The sequence below is a fragment of the Festucalex cinctus genome, chromosome 6 (genome assembly GCF_051991245.1).
Source record: "Festucalex cinctus isolate MCC-2025b chromosome 6, RoL_Fcin_1.0, whole genome shotgun sequence".
Taxonomy (NCBI): domain Eukaryota; kingdom Metazoa; phylum Chordata; class Actinopteri; order Syngnathiformes; family Syngnathidae; genus Festucalex; species Festucalex cinctus.
In genome coordinates this window covers 11,313,126-11,337,097 of record NC_135416.1, presented here as the reverse complement: position 1 = coordinate 11,337,097, position 23,972 = coordinate 11,313,126, and the positions used below count along the sequence as shown (strand labels likewise).

The 23,972-nt window shown below is 39.8% G+C and overlaps 1 protein-coding gene across 14 annotated transcripts in view; it reads right to left on the bottom strand.

Annotated features, from left to right (window-relative positions):
* The window catches only part of adgrl3.1 (adhesion G protein-coupled receptor L3.1), a 191,157-nt gene that overhangs the window by 63,401 nt on the left and 103,784 nt on the right, over positions 1 to 23,972 (bottom strand). For all 14 annotated transcript variants that reach the window (XM_077523786.1, XM_077523789.1, XM_077523790.1 and 11 more), the window contains exons 6-8: positions 20,003 to 20,017; positions 18,257 to 19,045; positions 940 to 1,344 (exon numbers count right to left, since the gene is read on the bottom strand). In XM_077523786.1, coding sequence (XP_077379912.1) covers positions 940 to 1,344; positions 18,257 to 19,045; positions 20,003 to 20,017 — 1,209 coding nt within the window. The remainder of the gene's footprint in view (positions 1 to 939; positions 1,345 to 18,256; positions 19,046 to 20,002; positions 20,018 to 23,972) is intronic.

Genomic DNA, 23,972 nt, shown 5'->3' with positions numbered 1-23,972 from the left:
AATCTAGCATTTTAGTCTTTATTTCAGTCCAAGAAAACGTTTTATACGTCTAGTTTTAGTCAACAAAAACTGTCAATGTTTTAGTCTACTTTTAGTCAGGACAGTCATTTTATCCCTGTGTTTTTTTTTTCTTTTTCTTTTTTTGTCAGCAGATTGTTGAACATTTCAGATCTATACTTTTTTTTTCTAACAGTGGTTACTATGGCTCCATGCTATGAACTAGTGAGTTAGCCAGCATTATTTAGTGGTCACATTAACATTATTGTTGGAACTCTATAGTAGTTGGATTAATTTTACATTATAACTATAATTTTTTTATTTAGCCTTACACCATGAATCCACCTCCTGTCTGTCCCATGTGTTTGTGCTGTGTGTCACATGACAGTGTCACAGATGTGACAGATTAGCAGAGACAAGATTTTACAAAACCATACAATTTTTGTCTCGTTTTTCTTCATACACTAAAACGTCCAGAGATTTTAATCCAGTTTTTATTATGTGAAGGGGCATTCTCGTCTCGTCTTCATTCGTCGATGAAAATGCATACTGATTTAATCCCAGTTATTGTTCATTAATGAGGGTTTTAGTCTAGTCTAGTCTAGTTTTAGTCCGGTGGAAAATGTGCGTTGACGAAATAATTTTTGGTTAGTTTTTTAACACTACTTTGCACAGCTGTAAATTGAAGCAGAAATCATTGTCAATCGAATCATTTCACAGACCCACAAATTGGAATCGAATTGAATCGTGAGACAGTCAAAACTCTTAGCCTTGACCTCCAAAATTAGCTACACTGTTAAATCTTGATAATTTCCTTGGAACATTTGAACCTTCTCCCAAAAGGGCGCAAAAATCCTCATTAGTGAAAACAGTCCTAATTAGTAGAAGACACTTTAAACATCAAGATTTCACTCAATGACATCATCCACCGATGTTCCTTACCGAGTGTCCCAACCGGGCACGGCTGTTTGGCGAGTTGGCCTTGCTGGGTGCGGGGCCACGAAATATCCGCCGTCACTCTGGGACTACAAAAGTCCTGAGGAGGCAAAGCTGGGGGCTGCGGTGCCACTGGGGGCCCCTGCACGGGCGGGTAGCGTTCCCCGGCTTTGCGGTTAGTGTCCGGGATCTGATTGGTGTCAGATGGTGAACCGCCGGCCGGATTCATGACGGGCTGGCGAACCGTTGTGGTGGTGCGGTAACGTTGTCCCGGTGAGGTCGTGAGGAGAGGACGCGGGGTGGTGAAGTAGGGGGGAGCGCGAGTGGTGGTGGAACGGCTGGTTGAGGATGAGGAGCCCCCTCCGATTGCACCCCCGCCTCTGTTAGGAGGGATCATGGGTGGGCGGAAGTCTGCGTAGGAAGAAAAGTAACAGAAAGACAAAAGTTATGTACACAACACATTTAAATTGCATTATTTAAATACAAATTAACATTTATGTTCATTGTGTAAGTATTCAAAAATACAAGAGTAAGGCTAAGTTATGGATGGTTTGCACTACAGACTGTGGGTAATTATTTTGTTCTTTTTATATATATACATATATAAAAGTGATGAAGAGATTAATACTGTATACTAGTGCTGTCATTGTCGAATATTTTTAGAATCGATTAATTGATCGATTATGTAATCGATTAATCGACTAATTGGATTCATTTTAATTTTGCATTAATGTGTATAACAAAAACATTTTACTTTTTATTACTGTTGATATGCTGAATTTAAAAGATTTGGACAATTTTAAATAAAAAAACAAATAGCTATAAACCATTACTGTTGTCAATTAATTTGGTAATTGACTCCCTGTCGATTAATCAATTAATTTTGACAGCTCTATAGTACAGGTATACTATACTATACCCTGAGATATGGGTTCAATTAATTCTATAACCACAACTGTAACTCAAAACACTTGTAAAAATACTAGACAAAATATTATGCATAGCTGCCAAGCTTAATTCTACTGTTTAATTACGTTTCATGTTTTAAATAGTTGCACCTTTTATATGTATTTAATTCAATGATTCTTTCATATTTATTTCAGTGATTTGCATACCACCGCAGGGAGTTCGCATACCACTAGATACCAATCTATTGCTGTATTGGCTACGTGGAGGTCATGACATCAAAACATCCCAGTGAAATGTAAACAAAAAACATGGCTGAAAAGTTAGTATTTGTTTAGTCATGCATCATTTGTTATTTAGTAGAACTGGGCCTTGCCCCTAGCCCCAACGCCCTCCTTCCTCATGTTTCCTTTGTTCTATGTGTAAGAAATTTAGGGGCGCTAATTAGCAAACCACCAGGCTTCCTGTTCTGTCTCCCTCTGTTGGTCATTGCCATTTTTTGAGTTCCCGGACAGGTTGGGACTGTGAAGACAAATTCTTTGTTTGTTTCATATTGATAAATAAATCTAATTCTGATGTATTCTGATACAATGCAGCACATTCATACAATTTACATTATTATATAATCACAAACTATGCTACAATTACATGACCATACACTACCATATTGTACTTATTCTGATACTATGTTTAAAATATGTATGTATAAAATAATCTTAATTATTCACATTGAGCTCAGAAATAAAGAAGGAATGGATGAGATGGCAGGAGTGAAAAGAATGGAACAAGGTTTGATGCACAGCGTCTCCAAAAGCGCACATACTATAGCAGCTTGTCTCCTCCTATCTCTGAACTTGCTGCTGCAGCTCTGTGTGGTGCAAATCAATATTGCATTACGGAGTGTTAGATAAAGGGAAATATTTACACATTGCCTTCATAGAGGCCAAGGCAGAGCCCGACCTCACATCTTTAATTAAAAATGCTTTCAAACAAAGCCTTTAGTGAGGACTTGGCAGGGCATCTATTTAATTTTTATTTCCATCTTTACTGATTTACAGAAGTGTGGAAATGTGGAATAAATATTTTGGATTGTCAAATACTTTGGAACTTATTTGCAAATATGTTTAAACATATTTACCGTATTTTCCGCACTATAAGGCGCATCTAAAAGCCTTCAATTTTTTTCAAAAGCTGACCATGCGCCTTATAATCTAGTGCGCCTCATATATGGATTAATATTGAGCCGCAACAGGTCTTGCTGTCAATACGCTATCGGTGACCCTGCACGATCGGCAGAAGATCCCGCCATCTTGGATCGCTATCTAATACTAACTTTACCTGAGAGAAAATAATAAAACAGCTGTTTATTCATTTTGGGAGTGAATGGAGTTGTCAGAAAGCTGGTTTGTAATCTATTAATAAAGTTTGACTGACCTATCTGACTGTTTTGTTGACATTCCCTTTAGCGCAGCACCATCTAATGGATGCATAACGTAACCCCAGCCTCTACTGTAGCGCCTTATATATGGAAAAAGTTTCAAAATATATCATTCATTGAAGGTGCGCCTTAAAATGCGGTGCGCTTTATAGTGCGGGAAATACGGTAAATACATCTGAAAGGGATGTTGGCTTTCACATGCACATACCAACATATGGCATTACGGGAAAAAGGAATGCCGAATGGAAATTATGCACTACAAACAAGAATATATACTAAGGATGTTCCATATCCCACCTTCAACGATATTACCCGTGTATTTTTTGGGGTGATGAGAATTTGAAATATCGCGAAATTGACGTGGTGACGTACACGCGTCGTTTGCTGCTGCATAAAAACAATGCCGGACCGTGTGACTGTGAGCAAAAGTTCTTGATCAGATGCACTCCTTATGAAAAATAAAGAAGCAGACGGTGGTTGGATAATACTGAAGGAGTTCAGAACATTCCCAATAACAGAAACTCCCCTGTTAGATATTAATTTGAATTGATTCATTGAATGATCATTAATTGTCCTTCCCTGAAGGAACTTTGGTCAAATGCCCATTCTTCGACTTACTTTACCACAAAACAACAAAGAAACAAGGAGACAAAACAATACAGAGAGACCCCTCTCCCCTGGTGCTTTTGTACGAGATTGCTTGTCATGTTTAGTGTTGTAATGAGAGTCAGCTAAATGAGCATTTTTTTTCCAAGAAATCTGTTTGAGGTCATCGCGTCACCTTCTTTTTACTGCGATGCTTGTTACCATTGATTTAACGATATTTGCACAGTCCTTTGGGTGTGAATAAAAGAGTGCGCGGAATGAGAAGCAGGTCTTTTGTGGGTGTTTGCAATGAGGGGGTGTCTATATTATTCAGTGTGACCAGAAGCTGACCCTTCCTGTGGACTTTAATGAAAACCACCTTCCTTCTCTTGCTTCTCCCTCTCCGCCCGCCTGCTTGACTGGCAGCCGTGAAACATCCTGCTGTACATTCTGTACGTTCGCTCTCTCCATAACTTAATGGAGTGTTTCTCAACCCAAACAGAGCTGCTCCCTGTTCCTGAATTATTGCTGGCCCTGCCTCCTGCATTCTCCACGGAACATTGCCATCAATCATGTGTGTCAGCAGTGGCCTAGGGACGAGCTGTCAATCTGTGCGTGCGCGCGCTCTTGACGAAAAAAAACAAAAAAAACAAGTGTGTGTGTGGGATGCGCGATTAGGAGCCCTGCCACAACAGTAATGGTGTGAGTGTGTGTGTGCGCGTCTGAGGGTGATGTCTGCTGTCATTTGAGTACAAGGCTGAAAACAGGGCTGGCAGCTAGAGGTGAGGCAACATAAAAGCCTGCGAGCATCGTAGGCAAGGGGCCACAGCATCTCTGTCTTTTCTTCTCCTCTGCTGCTCTCTTGACATTTTCCACCTGACATTTTCTGACTTGATTGCTCACTCGCAACTTTCTTGCTCACACTTCCATTCTCCCTTTTCCGATTTCTATTCGTCAAAACACGTTCTTTTTTTGGTGGTTTGCATTCCACGTCTCTTTTTGAGTAATTACATACTTTGTAAATGCCTTGAATTAATCATGACCGTCACTCAAGCTGCTTTTAAAGAAATTGCAGGCAAGTACGGGTATACGACAGAACGGCTGCATGAACTTTTTAGAAAGAAAAGGGGTATGTATGGGTTAGTCATTGAGACTGCCATGTCACGCACATCAAGGCTTAGCTACATGTGCAATGGCAACATCATGAGGCCACCTAAGAGGTGAAATGTTCCCTGGAGACTCTTTGCTTTGTCAATAATGCTATCGAAGCTGTTGCGCATTACGCAGAAAACATCAGCATGACACATATTTCTTCTCACTACAATAGCTGCATCTAGGTCTGAGCAAATGGTCAAAATTGAATTACGATTTCAATTTTGGCTTGTGAGGATCATAAAATACGAAGAAAAAACGGTTAATGCGCCGAAAGGCGCAAGTCCTACATTGTGAAAGTACCCTGAATGTACCGTGTTACACAACAAAAATTATTAAAAATATGTAATTAAAAATATTTATATACATTTAAATATTAATTAAATATATTTAAATACAAGAAAATATTAATTTTAAAAATTGTTAATGCTAAAGTCAATGTAAAATCCCATTGCTATGCTAACGGAAAATTAGCATCAACTTCCGGGAGTGATATTCCTACAAATAACGCAGAGTTAACACATTCATCCAATTTCTTGACCGCTTATTCCTCACAAGGGTCGTGGGGGGTGCTGGAGCCTATCTCAGCTGGCCCTGGGCAGTAGGTGGGGGACACCCTGGATTGGTTGCCAACCAATCGCAGGGCACAAAGAGCCGAACAACCATCCACACTCACAAGCACACCAAGGAACAATTCAGAGCGCCCAATTAACCTGCCATGCATGTCTTTGGAATGTGGGAGGAGACCGGAGTACCCGGAGAAGACCCACGCAGGCACGGGGAGAACATGCAAACTCCACCCAGAAGGCCGGAACCTGGACTCGAACCCAAGTCCACAGAACTGGGAGGCGGACGTGCTAACCACTCACCAGTTAACACAGATTGTCTATATTAGTGAGTTATTAGCCATTATGGTAAAAATACTGTACAATTACCGCTGAGCTTATATGTCTATTCCAAGACAAGATGTTAAACATTATAAATTGTGCTAGTGTTTATGGCCTATTTTGACTGACCTGCTCTCTCTCAGTTCAAATGTTGAAAGTTATGTGAGAACCTTTGCCCGGTTCTTTTAATCTTTAACGCTAGCTATATTATGCTAACAGGAACTACCAGAACACTGCATACTCTCAGTTGAGCTCTTGAGTGAATGCCAAAAAAGATTGAGCCTTTTTCCGATGGATGCGGATGGTCTAATCTGTCCAAAATGGTTCCTAATCTTTATACTCACTGAGACAAACACACCCACACAGAAGAGCAGCTCATTTGACAATAGGTGGTTCCAACGAGATATGTGTCCCAAAGTGCAGAAGATGCTGAGCCATAAGGACAGGTCACAGCCACAAAACAGCCAAGCTCAAGTCACCTAATTATTAAGAGGCTTAATCTAACAATGTAAATTCTATTTTACAGATGTAGGGGTCATCCCTCCGTCGGGGAAAAAAAAAAATCTAGTGAATTTCTTAATATCACATAGATAAGAAGTTCTTCACATGCCTGGAAAAAAATGAAATTAATTAAACTTAACAGACTCTGACAGCTGAGTAAAATGATATGATAGGATCAGAACCTTCAGATGGGCGGCTAATTATTTTTGATGAGATTGTTTTTTTTATCAACTATTACGCTGCAGCAAACTCTTTCAAGGAAACTTGAAAGCTCTGCAGCAATGTTCGTATATCGCCTGGGGCTATTTGTTCCAGAATGACAATACCAAACTTCCTCTTGACGGAAATCATAGGCGAGACATAATTGCACGAGGAGATAATACAACCACCAAACATTATCCACATGTTCAAGATCACAATTTATTTTTTTAGGTACAATAATTCTTTTGTCAGCAAAATGTACTCTCTACATGTAAGCTATCCCAGGGGACCAGTGGGTTGTTCTGTGTTGTGCCCTGGGACCAAATCCAGATCCTGTGTCAGCGCCTTGGTCAATGAAACTGACAGAAAATCGATCTCACTTGATTTTGTGTTGTGGAAGATAACAAGCATGCAAACTACACAGAGAAAGGCCCCAAGTCCGATTTGAAGAGTGATTAATGTCAGCAGTGGACTGAAGTATGTCCAGTTAGCTAGCTATAGCTAGCTAGCTATAGTTGCAAGCACACAGCAGAGACACATAAACAAGTGGCTCAAGTCAGTTCGCAATGGTAGACTTGTCACCTCACCAACGGGGTTAAAAGTCAGCCTGGAAAGAAAACATGCCATCCTGAAACATGTGGTCAGACGTGTGCAGAGAGAGGTTTCGCCATGCAGCTATAAGACTGCATATATCTGGCCGCATGTAGCCTGGAGTACTCTTGTTGACTTCTCACTCAATAAACAAAGGACCTATAAATCGTCAACAACAAAAGGCCGAAGGGTGGGAGAAAGAGCAAGGGCGAATACAAACAAGTATTGTAGGATTCCCACATGGTCAGGAAAAGACAGGCAGAGAGACAGGAAGTGAGTAAAAAAAAAAAAAATAAGGGTGGGGGGTGTATTAAGGAAGTGGAGATGTGGGCCTTACAATATGCAGTAACACATTCACAGACACACACACACACACAACTTGAAGAGTGGGGAGGGGCGCTTCCAAGGCAGAACGATAATCTAACTGGAGGACACAAAGCATTCGAGGCTGCATGGCAGCACAAACATTGGACAGGGCTGCATACTGCGATAACACACTGTCCCTATGGCTGGCACACACACGTACACACGCACGCACGTACACAGCTCGTGGCGAGTGGCTCGAGCTTGCTGATAAGACAGAATAGAGCACTTCAAAGCAGCGATACTTTCGAGATAGAAAGCCACCTCAGCTAATAAAGCCTCCATCCAAATGGCTGGCAGGGCTTGACAAGTTCAGCTGCTAATTTTGTATGCACATTTATTTATTTGTTTTTTCTTTACAAATACATCCAACTCATACTGGATTTTCAGTTACATAAGCATGACATGCTGAGGTCAGCCCTGGTTTGAGGCCTACCCCTTGTTCAAAGCAAAAAGGCTTAAGGGACAAAACATATTTTGTTTTGTTGCTATATTGGTACTCTATCTGGACTCTACCTGAAAATCAAGTTAACTGCAGTCTAGGCATGTTTATCCATCCATCCATTTTCTTGACCACTTATTCCTCACAAGGGTCGTGGGGGGTGCTGGAGCCTATCTCAGCTGGCTTTGGGCAGTAGGCGGGGTACATCCTGGACGGGTTGCCAGCCAATCGCAGGGCACATAGAGACGAACAACCATCCACACTCACAATCACACTTAGGGACAATTCGGAGCGCCCAATTAACCTGCCATGCATGTCTTTGGAATGTGGGAGGAGACCGGAGTACCCGGAGAAGACCCACGCAGGCACGGGGAGAACATGCAAACTCCACCCAGGAGTCCTCAGAACTGGGAGGCGGACGTGCTATAAAATTTCAAATCTAACAAGAAGAGTTCTATTCTAATGGTTTGGGTTTTTTCATTATACCGTAATTTCTGGACTATAAGCCGCGACTTTTGTCACACGCTTTCAATTCTGCGGCTTATACGATGATGCGGCTAATTTATGCATTTTTTCTAACGGCTGCCAGGGGTGCTCGAGCAGAAAAGGTAATAGTGAGGCAGGTGGAATATATGTGTTGAGGAAGACGCAAGTTTAATGTAACTTTGCGCTTTGTGCATGAATAAAATTTGCATGAACAGACCCTCATAATGGAAAATACAAGAAGTCTCAGTCTCAGTGACTTTTACTGGTATGTTATTTTTAACCAGTCCTGTTAGTGCTGTGTTACTACCGTATTGCTGTTGTGTTACTGCCGCGTCACAGGTACTGTGTGGAAAGAAAAGCTAATCTATATTATTAAACCCTTCTGTGTACCGTCTTTCTTTGTAAATATCTCATGTTTCAATGTGGGCACATGCGACTTATAGTCAGGTGCGGCTTATGTATGTACAAAATGCTTTTTCCTTTAGAAAAGTACTGGGTGCGGCTTATAATCAGGTGCGTTCTATAGTCCGGAAATTACGGTAGTTTGGTGGCTCTTAACATGGGTTCGATCGGACTCCAGGGGTTCAGTAAGCCAGTCGTTAAGCTGCATGGAGATGGGAATACAAGTACACAATTCTTTCTAAATTGAAGGTAAAGAGAGCCAGATTTGATGAAAAGGCTACTCATGTACATACAAAGATTGACCACAGACTGCACAATTTTTCAATGTAAACAAATTGTGTTTGACTCGGAACGTGAATGTATATTTTATGATCACGTACAAGGTCTGTTATTGAAGCTGCTGTAGCTGTACATGCCGGCAATATACGTGTAAGAATGACAGCACAAGTCAAGTCAAGTCAAGTCAAGTCAAGTCAAGTCAAGTCAAGTTAAGTCAAGTCATCTTTATTAGTATAGCGCTTTCAAACAGCCTTAAACTGAAGATTTGTGCCTTGGCTAACAAGCACGTTCATCGTGTTGCTGCCGTACACAAATTTTCTTAAACACATGCTGCAAAGCTCACACCTGGCTCCTCCAATTTGTGGCAACAACTTCCAAAAGATTTTTCATCTCCACTTTTTTCCTCGAGTCATGTCTAGCATCATTTTTTTTAAACACCCTTTTCAATGAATGCTGTGTTTTCATCGTGTTCAACAAATTTAGCTTCCATTTTCTAAACTACACAGATTGTGTTTCGGGATTTGTCGTCGCTCCAATGCTCGCGGTAGATACCCTAGTCTGTCTCTGATTGGTGAGCACCTGTTAGATGGATTTATATGCCTGAGTACTTTAAGTAGTACTTTAAGCCATGTGTATTCCTCGCTGTAAGTCTGCATTAGGTTAATCAGTAAAATATGAATAATAACAATTGTCAGTTGTCTTTCATAAGCTCCCCACGTGTGTCCTGTGTATTCACTTCTTGCAAAACCGTGGGTTTTCCCTCCACTCTGGCGTTCTGAATATGCCAGCCTAATTTGGCACCGGCCGCTCGGTAGATGGAGAAGCGGCGTGGGAGCCAAACACACGCAGACGGCCTGGCAGGGGCCTTTCAATCGATAAGGACACACCGCAGGAAAAGAACAGGTGTTCCAGGCTCTCTAAAGCAAAGTCTCTGGTGAGGAGGCTGCGCCGTAATCTGTTTAGCAGAGGAGAAGATGAGGCTGGGAGTGAGAAGGCTGAGAGAGAGAAGCGATGGATGCAAGTGGAAGACGTGAGGAGAGGAGAGCAAGTGTGGAATAAAGCCCCTTAGGAGAGAAGTGAGAGCAGCAGTATTAAGGTGTAAGATTGTGATATCACACTTTGCAAGTTGGTAAAGTTTAGATTTAACAAGATTCACAAATGTTCTCATAATATGATTTATCACTTTAAAATGTAACCCCCACTCACACGCACAACGCTTTGGATGAAAAAGAAGTCAGCAGTAGCAGCTCAAGGACACACGCACCCACACACACAAACCGGTGTGTGCTGAGGCCCAGAGTAATCAGTGATGTGGTGAAAAGGGTTCTCCACTCCAGCCATAAACCCGTGTTATTCTCTCCACTTAAGCTTGTTTCCAACATTTCCTGCCATGCTTATCCCTACCGGCTGATTGCAATCAGGAAGGAGAGGTGGAATGGAGGGGCAGAGGGGAGGAAACAACAGCGGGAGAGGAGAGATGGGGAAGAGGTTGAACAGGAGAGAAGAAAGAGAAGAGGAGTGAACAGGAGAGGACAGCACAGGGGACGAGGAGAGGACACGAAGGGAGTAAATAAATGGCCGAGGGTTAAGACAATAGCTACTCCATGCTTGACTTCCCAAGGAAATGGGACACTGTGATCTCAGCCATTAGGGGTTGAGAGGTGAACTTTTAAATTTCCGCTAACTGACAGAGTGGCGAGAGGGGGCCAAGTCGAGTTCACCCCTGTATGGCCAACTATTAAACACAATGATATAATGCCACAATTTGATTACTCTCTATGATTAAGGATATCACTTCTGGCACTTTGAACATATATACAAAAGGGGATGGCGCTAATTGAGTTTTTGGTTGTTGCTTCAAAAGGTCACACGTACTGCAAAACTGCAATGAGAACTTGGTATGATATCTATTGAAACCACTGGTAATTGTGTGGACCAGTGTTGCCACAGTTACCTTGAAAAAGTAACTTAGTTACTTTACTGATTACTTGGTTTTAAAAGTAACTAAATTGCGTTACTGATTACTTGATTTTAAAAGTAACTAAATTAGATTAAAAGTTACTTTTTTAGTTACTTTCAGCAGCTGCCGATAACACCATCGCAACATAAAAATAATGCGGTAGAAACGGAGTTCCAAATACTTTATTGAAAGTGCATTTTTAACATTAAAATTAAGTTGTTTTTTTATGAAAAACAAGATAGGCAGTCTCTCTTGACTTCTTGTAACATAAATACTTTTTTTTATAAAATAATAAATAAAAATCTATCCAGGTTGAAAATGAAAATCCCCTTAAATCCTCCATTGTTTGTTCCGCTATTCCAGTGTGTACACTTGAGTCGACTCGTGCATGCTGAAAACGTGACTTGTCTGACGTCACTCCCCCTGGAGAGAGGGCGGAGACACCCTATCCCATAATGCTTCACGGACCAGTTGAGGATGGAAATAAATTATTTTTTACCACTTTTATGGTCCATAATGTACACTTTTTTGTTGCGTTGTGTGCCTGTTGGTTAATAAAACTAGTAGTAAAAGTATCATCACTTTTGTTTTGAATGTGCAAACCATTCACGACCAGACCATGGCTGAATTCAGTGTGGTGGTCAATGACTTCCGCCTCATCTTCATAGTTAGCGGCAGTTGTTTGTGACTGTTACAACAGTGAGATATTTTGCCTTCTTCATGAAAATGTGGAGTAACGCATTGAATCTCTGGACAGTTACTTTAATCAGACTACTTTGTAGAATAAAGTAACGCGTTAAGACTACTAGTTACTTTGAAAAGCACATTTTTAGTAACGCGTTACCGGCAGCACTGGTGTGGAAGTGTTTTGAAATCACTGACAGATGAGTCGCAGAAGTGTAATGAACAGGTGAAACAATTGTATGTTCTACCTTGAAGTAAGGACGCAAGTAATTAACTAATAGAAATTTACTTGGTAAGTTAATGAGTAAGTAAGTGGGAAAGTATGTAGGACGGTAGTTAGGCAAGTAAGAAGGTAGATAAGAAAAACGTAGCTAAGTATGCAATTAGGTAATTAAGTACATAGATAAGTAAGTGGTGAATAAGTAACTATGTAAGTAAGTAGCCAATGTTCGTAGCTAAGTAAGGAAATAAGTAATTAAGTGATTAGGAAATTATGTAGTTCATTAGATAGGTAGGTATGTACATAAGTAGGTAAACACGTAAGAAGGTACATAATTAACTACAACGGAATGTAAGTCAGTAGATAGCTAGATACTCTGTAAGTACGTAAGAAAGTCAGTCAGTCTGTTAGTCAGTCTGTCAATAAGTAGTAGCCTTGGTTGTTTCCTTCTATGGCTGTGCGATAAACTTGAAATTCATCACATCGTATATATTGAATCCTGTCACAGAAACAGTATATAATGCAATATAAATATCACTGTAATAATTCTATTTTCTTTTAGCAATCTGTTAGCAAATTTTCAAAAAAAAAAAAAAAAGAGACTACAAAAACAACAGATTAAAGATATAATTTAATTTTGAGAACATTTATTGTATTGCTCTAAAAAACTCAAAATAAAAATTGAACTCTAGACTATTAAAGCAACCAAACAAATAAGAATGCTGACATTATCATAATATTATAATTTTGACCTTATAGGGTTTTCCAAGCTAATTTATGTGGTAACATACTAATTTATTTCCAGTTTTTGGACCTGCCGTTCATGCGAACTTTGTCTCTGTTCCTCTCGAAACACTTTATCTAGTCATTTCAAGTTCATAATTTGCTAACCTCTTCTGCAATGTGAATCTAACCAAACTTGTGTACCACTAAAGTACGTATCTGTTTCACGAGTCTACGTTTTTAGATAGCTTAGCGGTTAGCATGGCTTCTCGGTCTCCTCTCTCTTTGCTAGGTGTGTCACATGCTTTGCTCCTTGTCCTCCTTTAGAGATAACAATACTTGTCAGAAGTGTTGCTCATTTGCCGCCATTTGTGAGGAGTAAATCTACTCCAAGGAAGGTGAGTGTTTTGCCGTGCTAGATATCCAGCACCGAGTATTCTCTTGGTAGTTCACGAGGAGCTGCGAAAGCAAGAAGAATGTGCGACTCTTTTACATGGATGCACCATTTTTATTTCTTTTCTTTTTAGCAGCTCAGAGCTGGTAAAAAAAAAAATAAAAAATGGTGCTGGCACACCCTCCAGCTCCATTGACAGATGTTCTTGAAGACATTTTCACATTGCGGTTGACACAATGACTTCATCAACAGGCGTTATTGTGATTGTTCCATAGAGGCCAAATCCATACCAAATGTAGGCCAAATGTATACCACCCGCTGCACATGCCATACATATTGTACCGCACGCCCCTGTCGACTTCCTTTTCAAATACTCGTGCATTCTGTGCACGTGGCTTCTGTCACCTGAGCTTAAATAGAAAAGATCAGCCGAACTGTAAAGCAGGATGCAGAAAAACGAGCGCAACGAAGCTGGGAAAGGGATGCGGATGCAACATGAATTACGTTTTGCGACTTTGTTGGGGAGAAAGAAGGAAGAAAAAAACTTTCCAAAGAGCAAGGCAAAGCAGACTGGATGTGTTAAATTATTCAGACGTTTCATCTGCGCCATGCTGCTTGCGTAGGCTAGGACTCTCTACAAAATGCATGTTCGAAGACATGATGAAACAAGTCCATAAACAGTAGTGAGTTTGCATGGGAAATGTTTGAGAGTGCAGGATGGGAGAGAAGGGCAATGTCGACAAGTGACTTTGACTTTAGACATTCATGCACACGGCTTCTATATTACATATACATCTGAGGATGCTCCTTATGTGATCTGGAAAAAGAGTCGGGAACAGAAAAAGAGGGCAGATTAATTGGGAGATAAGAGCAAAGCTAGAGAGAAAAACAAGGCTGACTAAAAGAAAGATATATGAAAAAGGGAAGGGGAAATGTTGAGATTCCTGCCATTGTGAGTGCTTGTGTGCGCGCTGACGAGTGAGAGAATGGGGGACTCAACCAACAAAGACTAAACACAAACAGACGTGGGACTAAATAAAATGAGACGCTTCACTTTCTTCCCAAGTGCCAAGAGAGAGAGAAAAAAAAATATGCATTTCAAGCAGCCAAATTTCCACTGCCTACTACTTCAATCTGGTGCAGTACATGTGGGTATTTATGTGTCACCTTTTGCTTAGCCTGAAAAGATTTCTTGTCTGTGATATTCAAAGTCTGATTCTTAAAGGAAACCTTATAGGAGGTTTTTTGTTTTTTTTAAACTGAGCTGTGACGCTGTATCTGAGGTAAGCTGGTAGCATATTGATGAGACTTTTGAAGACTCTCTCTCGCTTTTCCTAGCAGAAACAAAATACCACAAAGTAATGAAAGCACATCGCAAAAACTAAGCAAAACAATTGAAAAGTTTTCTTCAAGTAAGCCGACACATTTGGACAATTTTGTCAAAGCAGGTCAGAATGTGCGGCTGTCAAAAGAAAAAAAATGTCATCTATGAAGTTTCAGGTTTGTGAATCTTACTTAAAAGATGAATGAAAATTTGACAGTGTGTGGCCAACTGTATTTGATCAAGTGAAGGCACGAGATTGCTTCATTAAAGGGTGTATAAATTCATCCCTTTAATGAATCAGCCTAAAATCTTAACCTTCACTTCAGTTCCTTTTGTGTCTTTTATGATGGCAATAATTTGAAAAGTTGGGTTTGAAAGTTGTCCTTCATTAACTGTTTTTACAACTGTTGAAAAAAAAAATGGCTCTACTTTTTTGTCTTGTTTGACATGTCTAAGAAATCCATATGAAGCAAGACAAAAGTAGATCCAAATCAGTAATGACACGGAAACCTTCGCATGGCCTCCTTTCCTTGGCCTGCTCCCTGGCCTGAATAAGGGAACGTAGGAATACAATTACGCTGGAACGGTGTCAGTTTGACCGCTGTTAGCTTAGACTACGACGGGTATGACTACAAAAAGTGGAGAAAATCAAACTTAACTATGCCGTCACCAATCATTTCATGAGGGATGCTGTGGCACCGTGTAAAATTGGACACTGTTGCGGTATTATCCCGCTTCATAGGTGGTCTGGAAAAAGACCTGCTGTTAGATAATGTTGGTGTTGTTTGAGAGTCACTTGTGACTGCTTGCTGAGCGTTAGCGACCTGTTGCAGCTGCTCCGTCTGACTTTCTCGGAATGTTGTTCCGTGTTGTTTACGATGCTGAAGAAAAGCTACTGCCTTGGCTCTAACATGGAGACATCCAGGAGCGCCTCGCCAAAGAATGCATCAAGCAGACATGAAGATGGGCAGTCAAGTAAAATAAAGCAAAGTGAGACAGAAGATTCGAACTCTTCCTTTGATTGCTCATTATTGGGAATGTAAGGTTACTTGCAAATTAACAGTGGCTAGAAAACTGCTGTTGTTTGTTTGCATCCAACCATCAGCCTCTGCATTTAATGTGAGCGATCACAAGATTATCATTTCAGCTCTTGTAATGGCTGGAGGAAGTTTTAATCATGTTCCTCTCACTTATCTGTTAACACATTTACACTGCACAAAACTCTGGTTTTATGTTTGTAAAAATATATTATTATTAAAAATGAACAATTTATTAATTATTATTAAAATTATCACTATGTTTTTTTTATTTACATACATCATGTATTTATTTATGTTTGCTTTTTTTTTTTTTTTTTTTTTTTTTTTCTTCGAAAAAATGCAATTGAGTTGAATTGAGAGTCACGGCGGGCTCCACTGCAGCAATTTTACGTGATCTCTATAAAAGAGGCTTACTTGTCACCCTATTTTCCCCACAATGAGAAAATCATGCAGTTGAGGTAGCTAATTTATTCCTTGTCTTCATTGAGCGATGGCATCCAGGGAGGCGCAGAGTAAAGCAGCGAGGACGCATTGATTGTATGTATTTATCTCTCGCTGGTCAGCAGTCTGGCTTGTTGATGTGCATTGGAGGTCATTCTCCACATTGAATCCCCATTGATCTCCTCTTTAGAGCCTCCTGACACACTCAGAGCTCCATTATGACAGTGATCGCACTCAGGTGTACGCCGATAAACATGCATGCGCAATCATGAACGGGATAGGAATAGGATAACTACATTACACACGCGATACACACGATCACACATTTTTACAGCAGTGATCGGTATAAACCAAGTTTGATGCCGCTTCCCGCTGTAATTCTGTACGGTGCCTCTTAACGGCATGTAAGAGCATGCGTTAATTCAGACAACATTTAATAAGACACACAGCCGACTGTCTTCAAGACTCCATTAAAAGTGTTGAAAGAAGATTACACTTAGAAAATAATACTTATGGCCTCAGTCTTACATGCCTATGTGTGAGGAGACAAGAGTTACATTACTGTTTAGTATAAAGTGATCTCTCAACTTGATTCAACTTGACTCCATAATCTCACGCTCACTAAAAAAAAAAAAAAGAAAAGAAAAAAAATGGTTCATCCATCTAGGTCGTCCATCTGATTAGACAAGTAGCATATTCATGCATATTTAAAACTAGATAGCTGCATATTAATATTTGCCTGTTTATTTTGCTAGCTAAACTTTGAACCAACAGAGACTGAACCTCTTCCCACACCAGAGCCCAAAACAATGCATTGTGCGTAGGCGGATGGTTGTCAGTTGTGTCTGGTAGCAAGAAGAAAACAAATAAACAACACAAATCGAACAGCTGCTTTGTTGCACACAAATCTGCACAGAAAACAGAAGTGAATAGAAACACATTTTGATGTAACAGTAACACTGTTCATTACTTGGAAACTTAATATAAAAACAAGAGCAGTTGGTAGTACGGTAGCTTGCAAGAAAGCGCTAACATCATGAAGCATAACTGCATCCATTAACATTATGGTAAATGTTTGACTCAAGTGTTGTATAATATGACAATAATTCTCATTGTCAGTCTGTTTTTGTTTTGTTTGTTTTTTTGTCGTTGTTTTTTAATGTAACAATGTTAGTTTAACATTCATTCACTAAACAGTTTCACTTTAAGCATTTTAGTTTGGCTTAGGCTAACATTTGTGTGCTAAATGTTGTTATCGTTAGCATTTCTCACACTTATACTACTATTATGAGATAAATACTGAAAAATGTTAGCTTATTGTATTGTCAACAAACGGGGGTGGGGTTGGGGGGGGGGGGGGGGGATGGGTTAATAAACCCAGTTTTGGAAGGTCCACAATGTTGTTATTGTTAGCATGCTAATCCTCACACATAATATTTAATTTATGGTTAAGAGGTAAATACTGAATGATTTTCACAATGTTACAATATTGTTTGGTCAACAAACAGCAGTTTGAGGGTCTCATGGGGGGAAATATATATATATATATATATATATATATATATATATATATATATATATATATATATATATAATTTTCAGACGCTCCACATCAATGCTGCAAATTGAAAATACTATTTTCTAGGCCATCTGTCAGACATGTGCCCTTACTACCATTATCACTCACTCATCACTCCCCTCTAGATACAAAACAAACAGCTTCCGTACGTCATTGTCCTATACAATATGACTCATCCTTTGATAATCTTACCAATAATCAAGCATTTTCCAGTTGCTGAGTTGTTTCATGAGGCTTGTTTACTCCACAAAGATCAGGAAAACATGCAGATTTTCTTTCAACTCGCTTTTTGATTAGCTTCAAAGAAGGCAGTGCCATCCAACTTTAAAAGTATTCACAGGTTGTTGTTTTTTTTCTTTAATCATTAAAAATGTAGATACCATGAGTGGGGTGGTGGGGGCCAGTCATAATTGAGCACTGTCGGCACAGATGGTGATTTTTTTTCTATCCTCTTTATGATATTTTTCAGAATTTAATTATTGGCATAAGATTAGCGACTGTGAGTATCCCTTATGTCACTACAGAAAAAAAGCAATTGGCATTAAATTCTTAGAGTCATTACAGAAATGCCAAGGTACAGCTAATATTAAGGGGAAAAAAAACAAAAAAAAACAGCCTTCCCGAGGGCTTATTTTTTTTTATCGCATGTGTCGTAGTACAAAGCTGAAAGCTCTGAAAGTAATAGAGTGGCAAGAGAAGTGGTAGGATTTGGATTTAGAACTCACCGTTGTTGCCGAAGTCGAGTGAGTACTTGACCACGTGATAGTTATTCCACACGTAGAGGAGGTTGTCTCTCGGGTTGTAATCCACTGCGGCGATGTACTGATACGAGTTGGGGAACGGGATGTTCACGCTCGTCTCCTTGCTCTTGTCCGTGTTGTACATGTAGTCAATCTTGTTCCCTGTCCCTTCGTTGTCATCATCTTCATACACCGTCTTGACTACGTACAGGACGCCGCAGATCATGAAGGCGTTGGAAGCGGAGCGTTTGTCATAGCTGGTGTCCCAAGAGCCTTCGATGCGTAGGGTGTAAGGGTTTAACTGGCTCACCACCACGCGCCCGTTGTTCTGCTCGGTTGCATAGATCACCCAGAGTCCGTTCTCGTCCACCGCCAAGTCGATGTCCGACTTGCCCCCCCAGCGGTAAGGGGACGTGTCATGATAGTTAGCATTGGCAATGATGGCCTCGCCGCTTTTGATGCGCGTGCGGAGGTCAAACTTGACGATGTTGCGCGTGCGCTCTTTGTTGAAGAACAGGGCGCCGTCATAAACGACGAAGCCGGTGCCGTCCACGCGGTGCGGCAGTTTGTATGTCGTGGTTGGCCGGCCTGCGATGAAGTCTTCCTTGGATGAGTACTCAGTCAACGTGTCTGTGCGGTACGGAGTCCAGGGCATGTAGTAAATCTTGTCCGAGGCCTGCAGCGGGTCCTTGCACCAGGCCCCAGATTGGTGGTCGGACTCAAAAAGATGTTCGCTTTGGTACACCCCTCGCAGAATTCCAGGGCAGAGAAACACTAAGGGATGAATAACAGCATATTTACATTAGGGGCCTTTTATGGAAGCATAAAATGTGAAATGTCAACTCGCCTGACTTTTTCCTGACAAGTACATTAATTTTACATTGTGTTGCAGCTTGGCTGAGATTGTATTGTGATGAGCCATTATGATTGCACAGCACAGGAACAGATAATACCAACATATTGTAGCTAAGACAAAACGGGCACATTTGCCCACCCCGCTCTTTCCCCGAGTCCCACTTTCCCTCCCATCCCAGCTCCTCATTAGTTGCATAGCTCTTTCTTCCTGCCTTTCTGTCAAGTTTTTTTTCCCCCTCTGCTGTTTCTGAACTTGCTACTACAATTAATTTCCAACTCTGTGTTTGGTTTTCCCATCTTGGAATACGGAGGTCATGTGTTATGAGCAATGAGGGAGATGCAGTGAATTGTGGGTGGCTAGTGCGACCAGAGTAATAAGGACTTCAATAATTTAACTGGAATGTAGTCCCCTCTGTACACACAGACTACCAGTACACAGTATTTATATAAATGAGACACAGATAAAGACATGCCAGATGTTCATTGCGGCTTTCCACTTCTTCTCAATAATATGATTCCAGACCGTATGCAACCGACTGGGAATATTAATTGAACTTTGATTAGGTATTCAAAGCACTGGTGTCATTTTCATTTCACATGGGAAGAATCTGAAATATTAAATGTCAAAGCAATCCTCTATTCATTGGCTCGTCATGAAAATGTGCTTGACCCTTGGAGAGTTTTGTTAAGTGACGTTCTACCCGATACCTCGGAATAATATGGAGTGTATCTAATGAGAACCAGTGTTGCTAAATTGCCTCGACATGCTGAGATCAAGCTGTCTTAATATAACCACAATGACAACGAGATGGATGGGATTTGACCATAAGGCACACAATGTTAGTTCAGATCATGGGCTATGCATGTTGTTCTTACCTTTTTGTTCGACCTCTGCCGGGGCGGGGGGTGCATCGACGAAAGTTTAAGGAGTAAAAAAAAAAGAGAGAGAAGACAGAAAGAAATAAAGTTAGAGGGACAGGAGACAAAAATTGATTAACGATGCAATAATAGGGAAATCATGATAATAAAATCTCCGATCTTCATAATTGTGGTCATATTTCATCCTAACCTTGTGAAAGTGCACGGAGGCTCTCCATGCGCGATGGCTAATACGATTACATAAAGGAGGCACATTTGAGATGCAGTAGCTTTAAATGTTTCAGACACACAACTACAAAGTACTCCAGGTGTTTATTTGCAGGAGTCATCAATTTGACAAGGAATGTTATTTATACAGATGCTTGATCAGTGATCAAAGAGTTTGGAAAAAATGATAACCGATCACCGATTCGATCGGAAGATGGCGCAATATATCTATTTTAAAAACTTTTTTATTGTTACGGTATGGAGGACCCAGGTACGGGGAAGAGGGTGGTGGAGGCAGAGGTGCAGTAAAAAAAAAAAAAAAAGATTTAATTAAACAAAAACAAGGATCTGGCTAACAAATATATCCAAAAAACAGCACTGAAACACATGGGGGAACATCGAGGCAAAAACGGGCGGCATGATGGGAGGAAACCACAATGAATCGACGCGGACAGAGGGGAGACAAGAGACTAAATACACACACACACACACACACACACTAATTGACACAATTACACACAGCTGGGCAAGACACAAGTGGCAGAGGGTGCTGATTGGTTGACACACTGAAACTAAAAAACAACAATAAAATCAAACCAAACTCAAACTAACCCCAACGCATTACGTAAGTAAAAAACAAAAACAAAAAACAAACCATGATATATATTTACGATACAGTCAACAGCCGGCATTCTCGAGGGAAAGGGACTCGCAAATAGAGAAAAACCGTGTTAATTGACGTCAATTTAAATGCATGGGGGAAAAAAACAAAAATATAAAACATAAAATGCTAATAAACATTAAATATAACATGTAATGTTTTATTTCGTGGAGTTGATTGGGCAAATTAAGACATTACAGTTGACCACAGATTTTGCATAAAATGCTAAATATCGTCTGAGCCTGTTCCAGCCCCAAACAAAAAATAAAAAGATTATGGGCAGAGACAATTTGAGACACTCATCCGAAGCAATTAAATGAGGCGCAGCATCTATTAGCGCAGAGAATGTGAGGATATACGCCTTCCTTAACAGGTTTTACTCATAGTGCAGGGTAGACTATGCAAAAACAGGAAATGACCTGAGGACACAAGCTTTTAATATATGCTAATAACAACAGAGTAAAAGAAAACCACAAAAGCTGATGTGATTACTGGGATTCCATTTCAGTCGACCAAGTGATATTGAAGCATTAAAAACGCTCCGCGCTGCACGGCGGGCGAGTTAATGTCTTGTGGACGTCACCTCCGCTGTGTGACTCTGCCGTATGATTGTGCAAGATGTGTGGGATCACGCTGATTGTGCTGCTTTGCTTCCATTCCCAACAAACCAATTCCCTCTCTTATTATATTCAAAGCACTCTCCTCAGAGCTCACTTTGGCTGAGGGTTATTCACGTCGCCCCCTCAGTGAAATGTGCACACTTGCTCAGAGCCTTTAAAACATATGAATTCCATTCCACCTTAGCCCCTTGGGGGGATGAGTGGCTTGTGAACATAGCAGAAACCTAATCCCGCAAGCAGTTCCCCATGTGTCTTTCAAGACAGTTAGCTACCTGCTGAATGGAACTGCTCCCCTGAGAGACGAAAAGAAGGGGAGGCACGGATGATGCTTTCGAGGTATTTGGAAGGACTTTGGACTAGTGCTGCCACTATTGAATACATTTAGAATCGATCAATAGATGAAACTGATTCATTATCATTTTTGCATGAGAGTGTATTACAAGTTCGTTCATTGCTTTCTAAAGTCAAAACAGATGTTTACAAATGTCTTATTTTGATTAAACAGAAGATAATCAGTTGTCTTTCTTGAAGGACTACAGCAGAGGTATCCAAACTACGGCCCGGGGGCCATTTGCGGCCCGCCGTCCATTTTTTTGGTGGCCCGCGACATATGCTAAAAATGGCATTGGACTCAAATAAAAATAAAAACAAAAATGTTTGGAGATGGTCAAAGTAAGAAGGGAAGGTGTCAAAAACACAGATGCTATTAAAGGTTATTTTAGTTAAAAAAAAAAATTCAAAAAACAATTTCGTTAACGAAATAAAACAAAAACGAAGATGCTTTTTTAAAAATGAAAACTAACTGAAACTACATTTTATGTTTACAAAGGTAACTAAAATAAAACTATAATTACAGCAAAAAAGTCCTTTGTTTTAGTCTTTGGTAATTAATTTAATGCATGAGCCTTTGGGGATTTTTCAAATGTGACTTTTAGTATATTTATTTTGATATAAACTGGAATAATGACGTCGCGCCCATTGTGTTTTTTAAATGTTGCGCACGAGTAATACACATTAAAAAAAAAAAAAAAAAACAACCTAAAACTAATACTGAAACTAACTAAACTAAAGCTCAGCATTTATTAAAGAACTAAAACTAATAAATAAAATGAACAGAACCACCCTGAAAAATAATTTAACTAAACTAAATTTAAAAAAACAAAACTAAATATATAACTAAAATATATCTAACTAAATATGCAAAAGCACAAATAAATTATTTGTACAATTTTTAGGACTAAACACAATTTCTCTTCATAACATCATGTGGCCAATTTTTTTTTTTTTTTTTTTTTTTAATTTGCTGTAAGACATACAAACATGGTAACAATCAAAGATTTTCAGTATAAATCAACAATAATTGCCAAGGGAACAGTAGTTTACAGAAAAATATACACAATGATCAAACATAGAATGTACACATACAATTGTAAATAAACAAAAAATACAAAAATGAAATCAGGGCATTCACATCAACACAAGAGGTATTTTTTTCCAAGATATTATATATAATTTGTACTTTGGGCCTTTTAATCAATTGCAAAGATTTAATATACATTCTAAATTCGTTTACAAAATTTTGAAAGATGGGGGGAGATTTTTGAAATTTTTTCTTGTGACATTATGTGGCCCATGCGTCCTTCTGATTTTCTGTATGTGGCCCTCAAATAAAAAAGTTTGGACACCCCTGGACTACAGAAAGCAGCCTTGTCATGTCCGCCTGTAGTTGCCTGCCCTTCCTCATGTGTCAACCAATCAGCACCCTCTGCCACTTGTGTCTTGCCCAGCTGTGTCTCATTGTCAATCAGTGTGTATGTGTATTTAGTCTCGAATATTCTGTTGGTCTGCGTCAGTTCATTGTTGTTGTTTTCGTCCTGCCTTGCTGCCACTTTGTTTGCCATGTTTCCCTCATGTTTTGGTTATGTTTTGGCGTTAGTTTTGGTTTAATTAAATTACTTCTTTTTTGAGCACCTCTGCTTCCCTGCTTCGTTGGCCTCCTGTACTTGGGTCCTCCTCCACACCTTTTCATGACACAGACAATGGATGGATAATACAAATTTTTGTTCAGCAGGGAAAAAATGCAGGTCTGAACATGTTAAATATTTAAAAAAAAAGTCTCCAAATGATTGCTCATTATTAAAATAGTTGTCGATTAATTTGATAATCGATTACTTGACGATTAATTTATTAATTTTAACAGCTCTACTTTTTTCTTTCTTTTTTTTTTCTTTTCTTTTTTTTTTAACAACACAAGGTCACTCCACATCTCAAGGAGTCCATACATTATTTAACACATTATAGCCAAAACTCACCAGCACCCACACCACAAACATGTGTGACGCACACAAACATATGGCAACGCACACGTACATATGCGCCCATTAAATCCCTAGCTCATGAAAAATGCATGACAACTGATGCGGCTGATAGCAATCTCTGGTAAAGGGATGGTGTTGAACTTAAACAAGTGGTTTGGAGA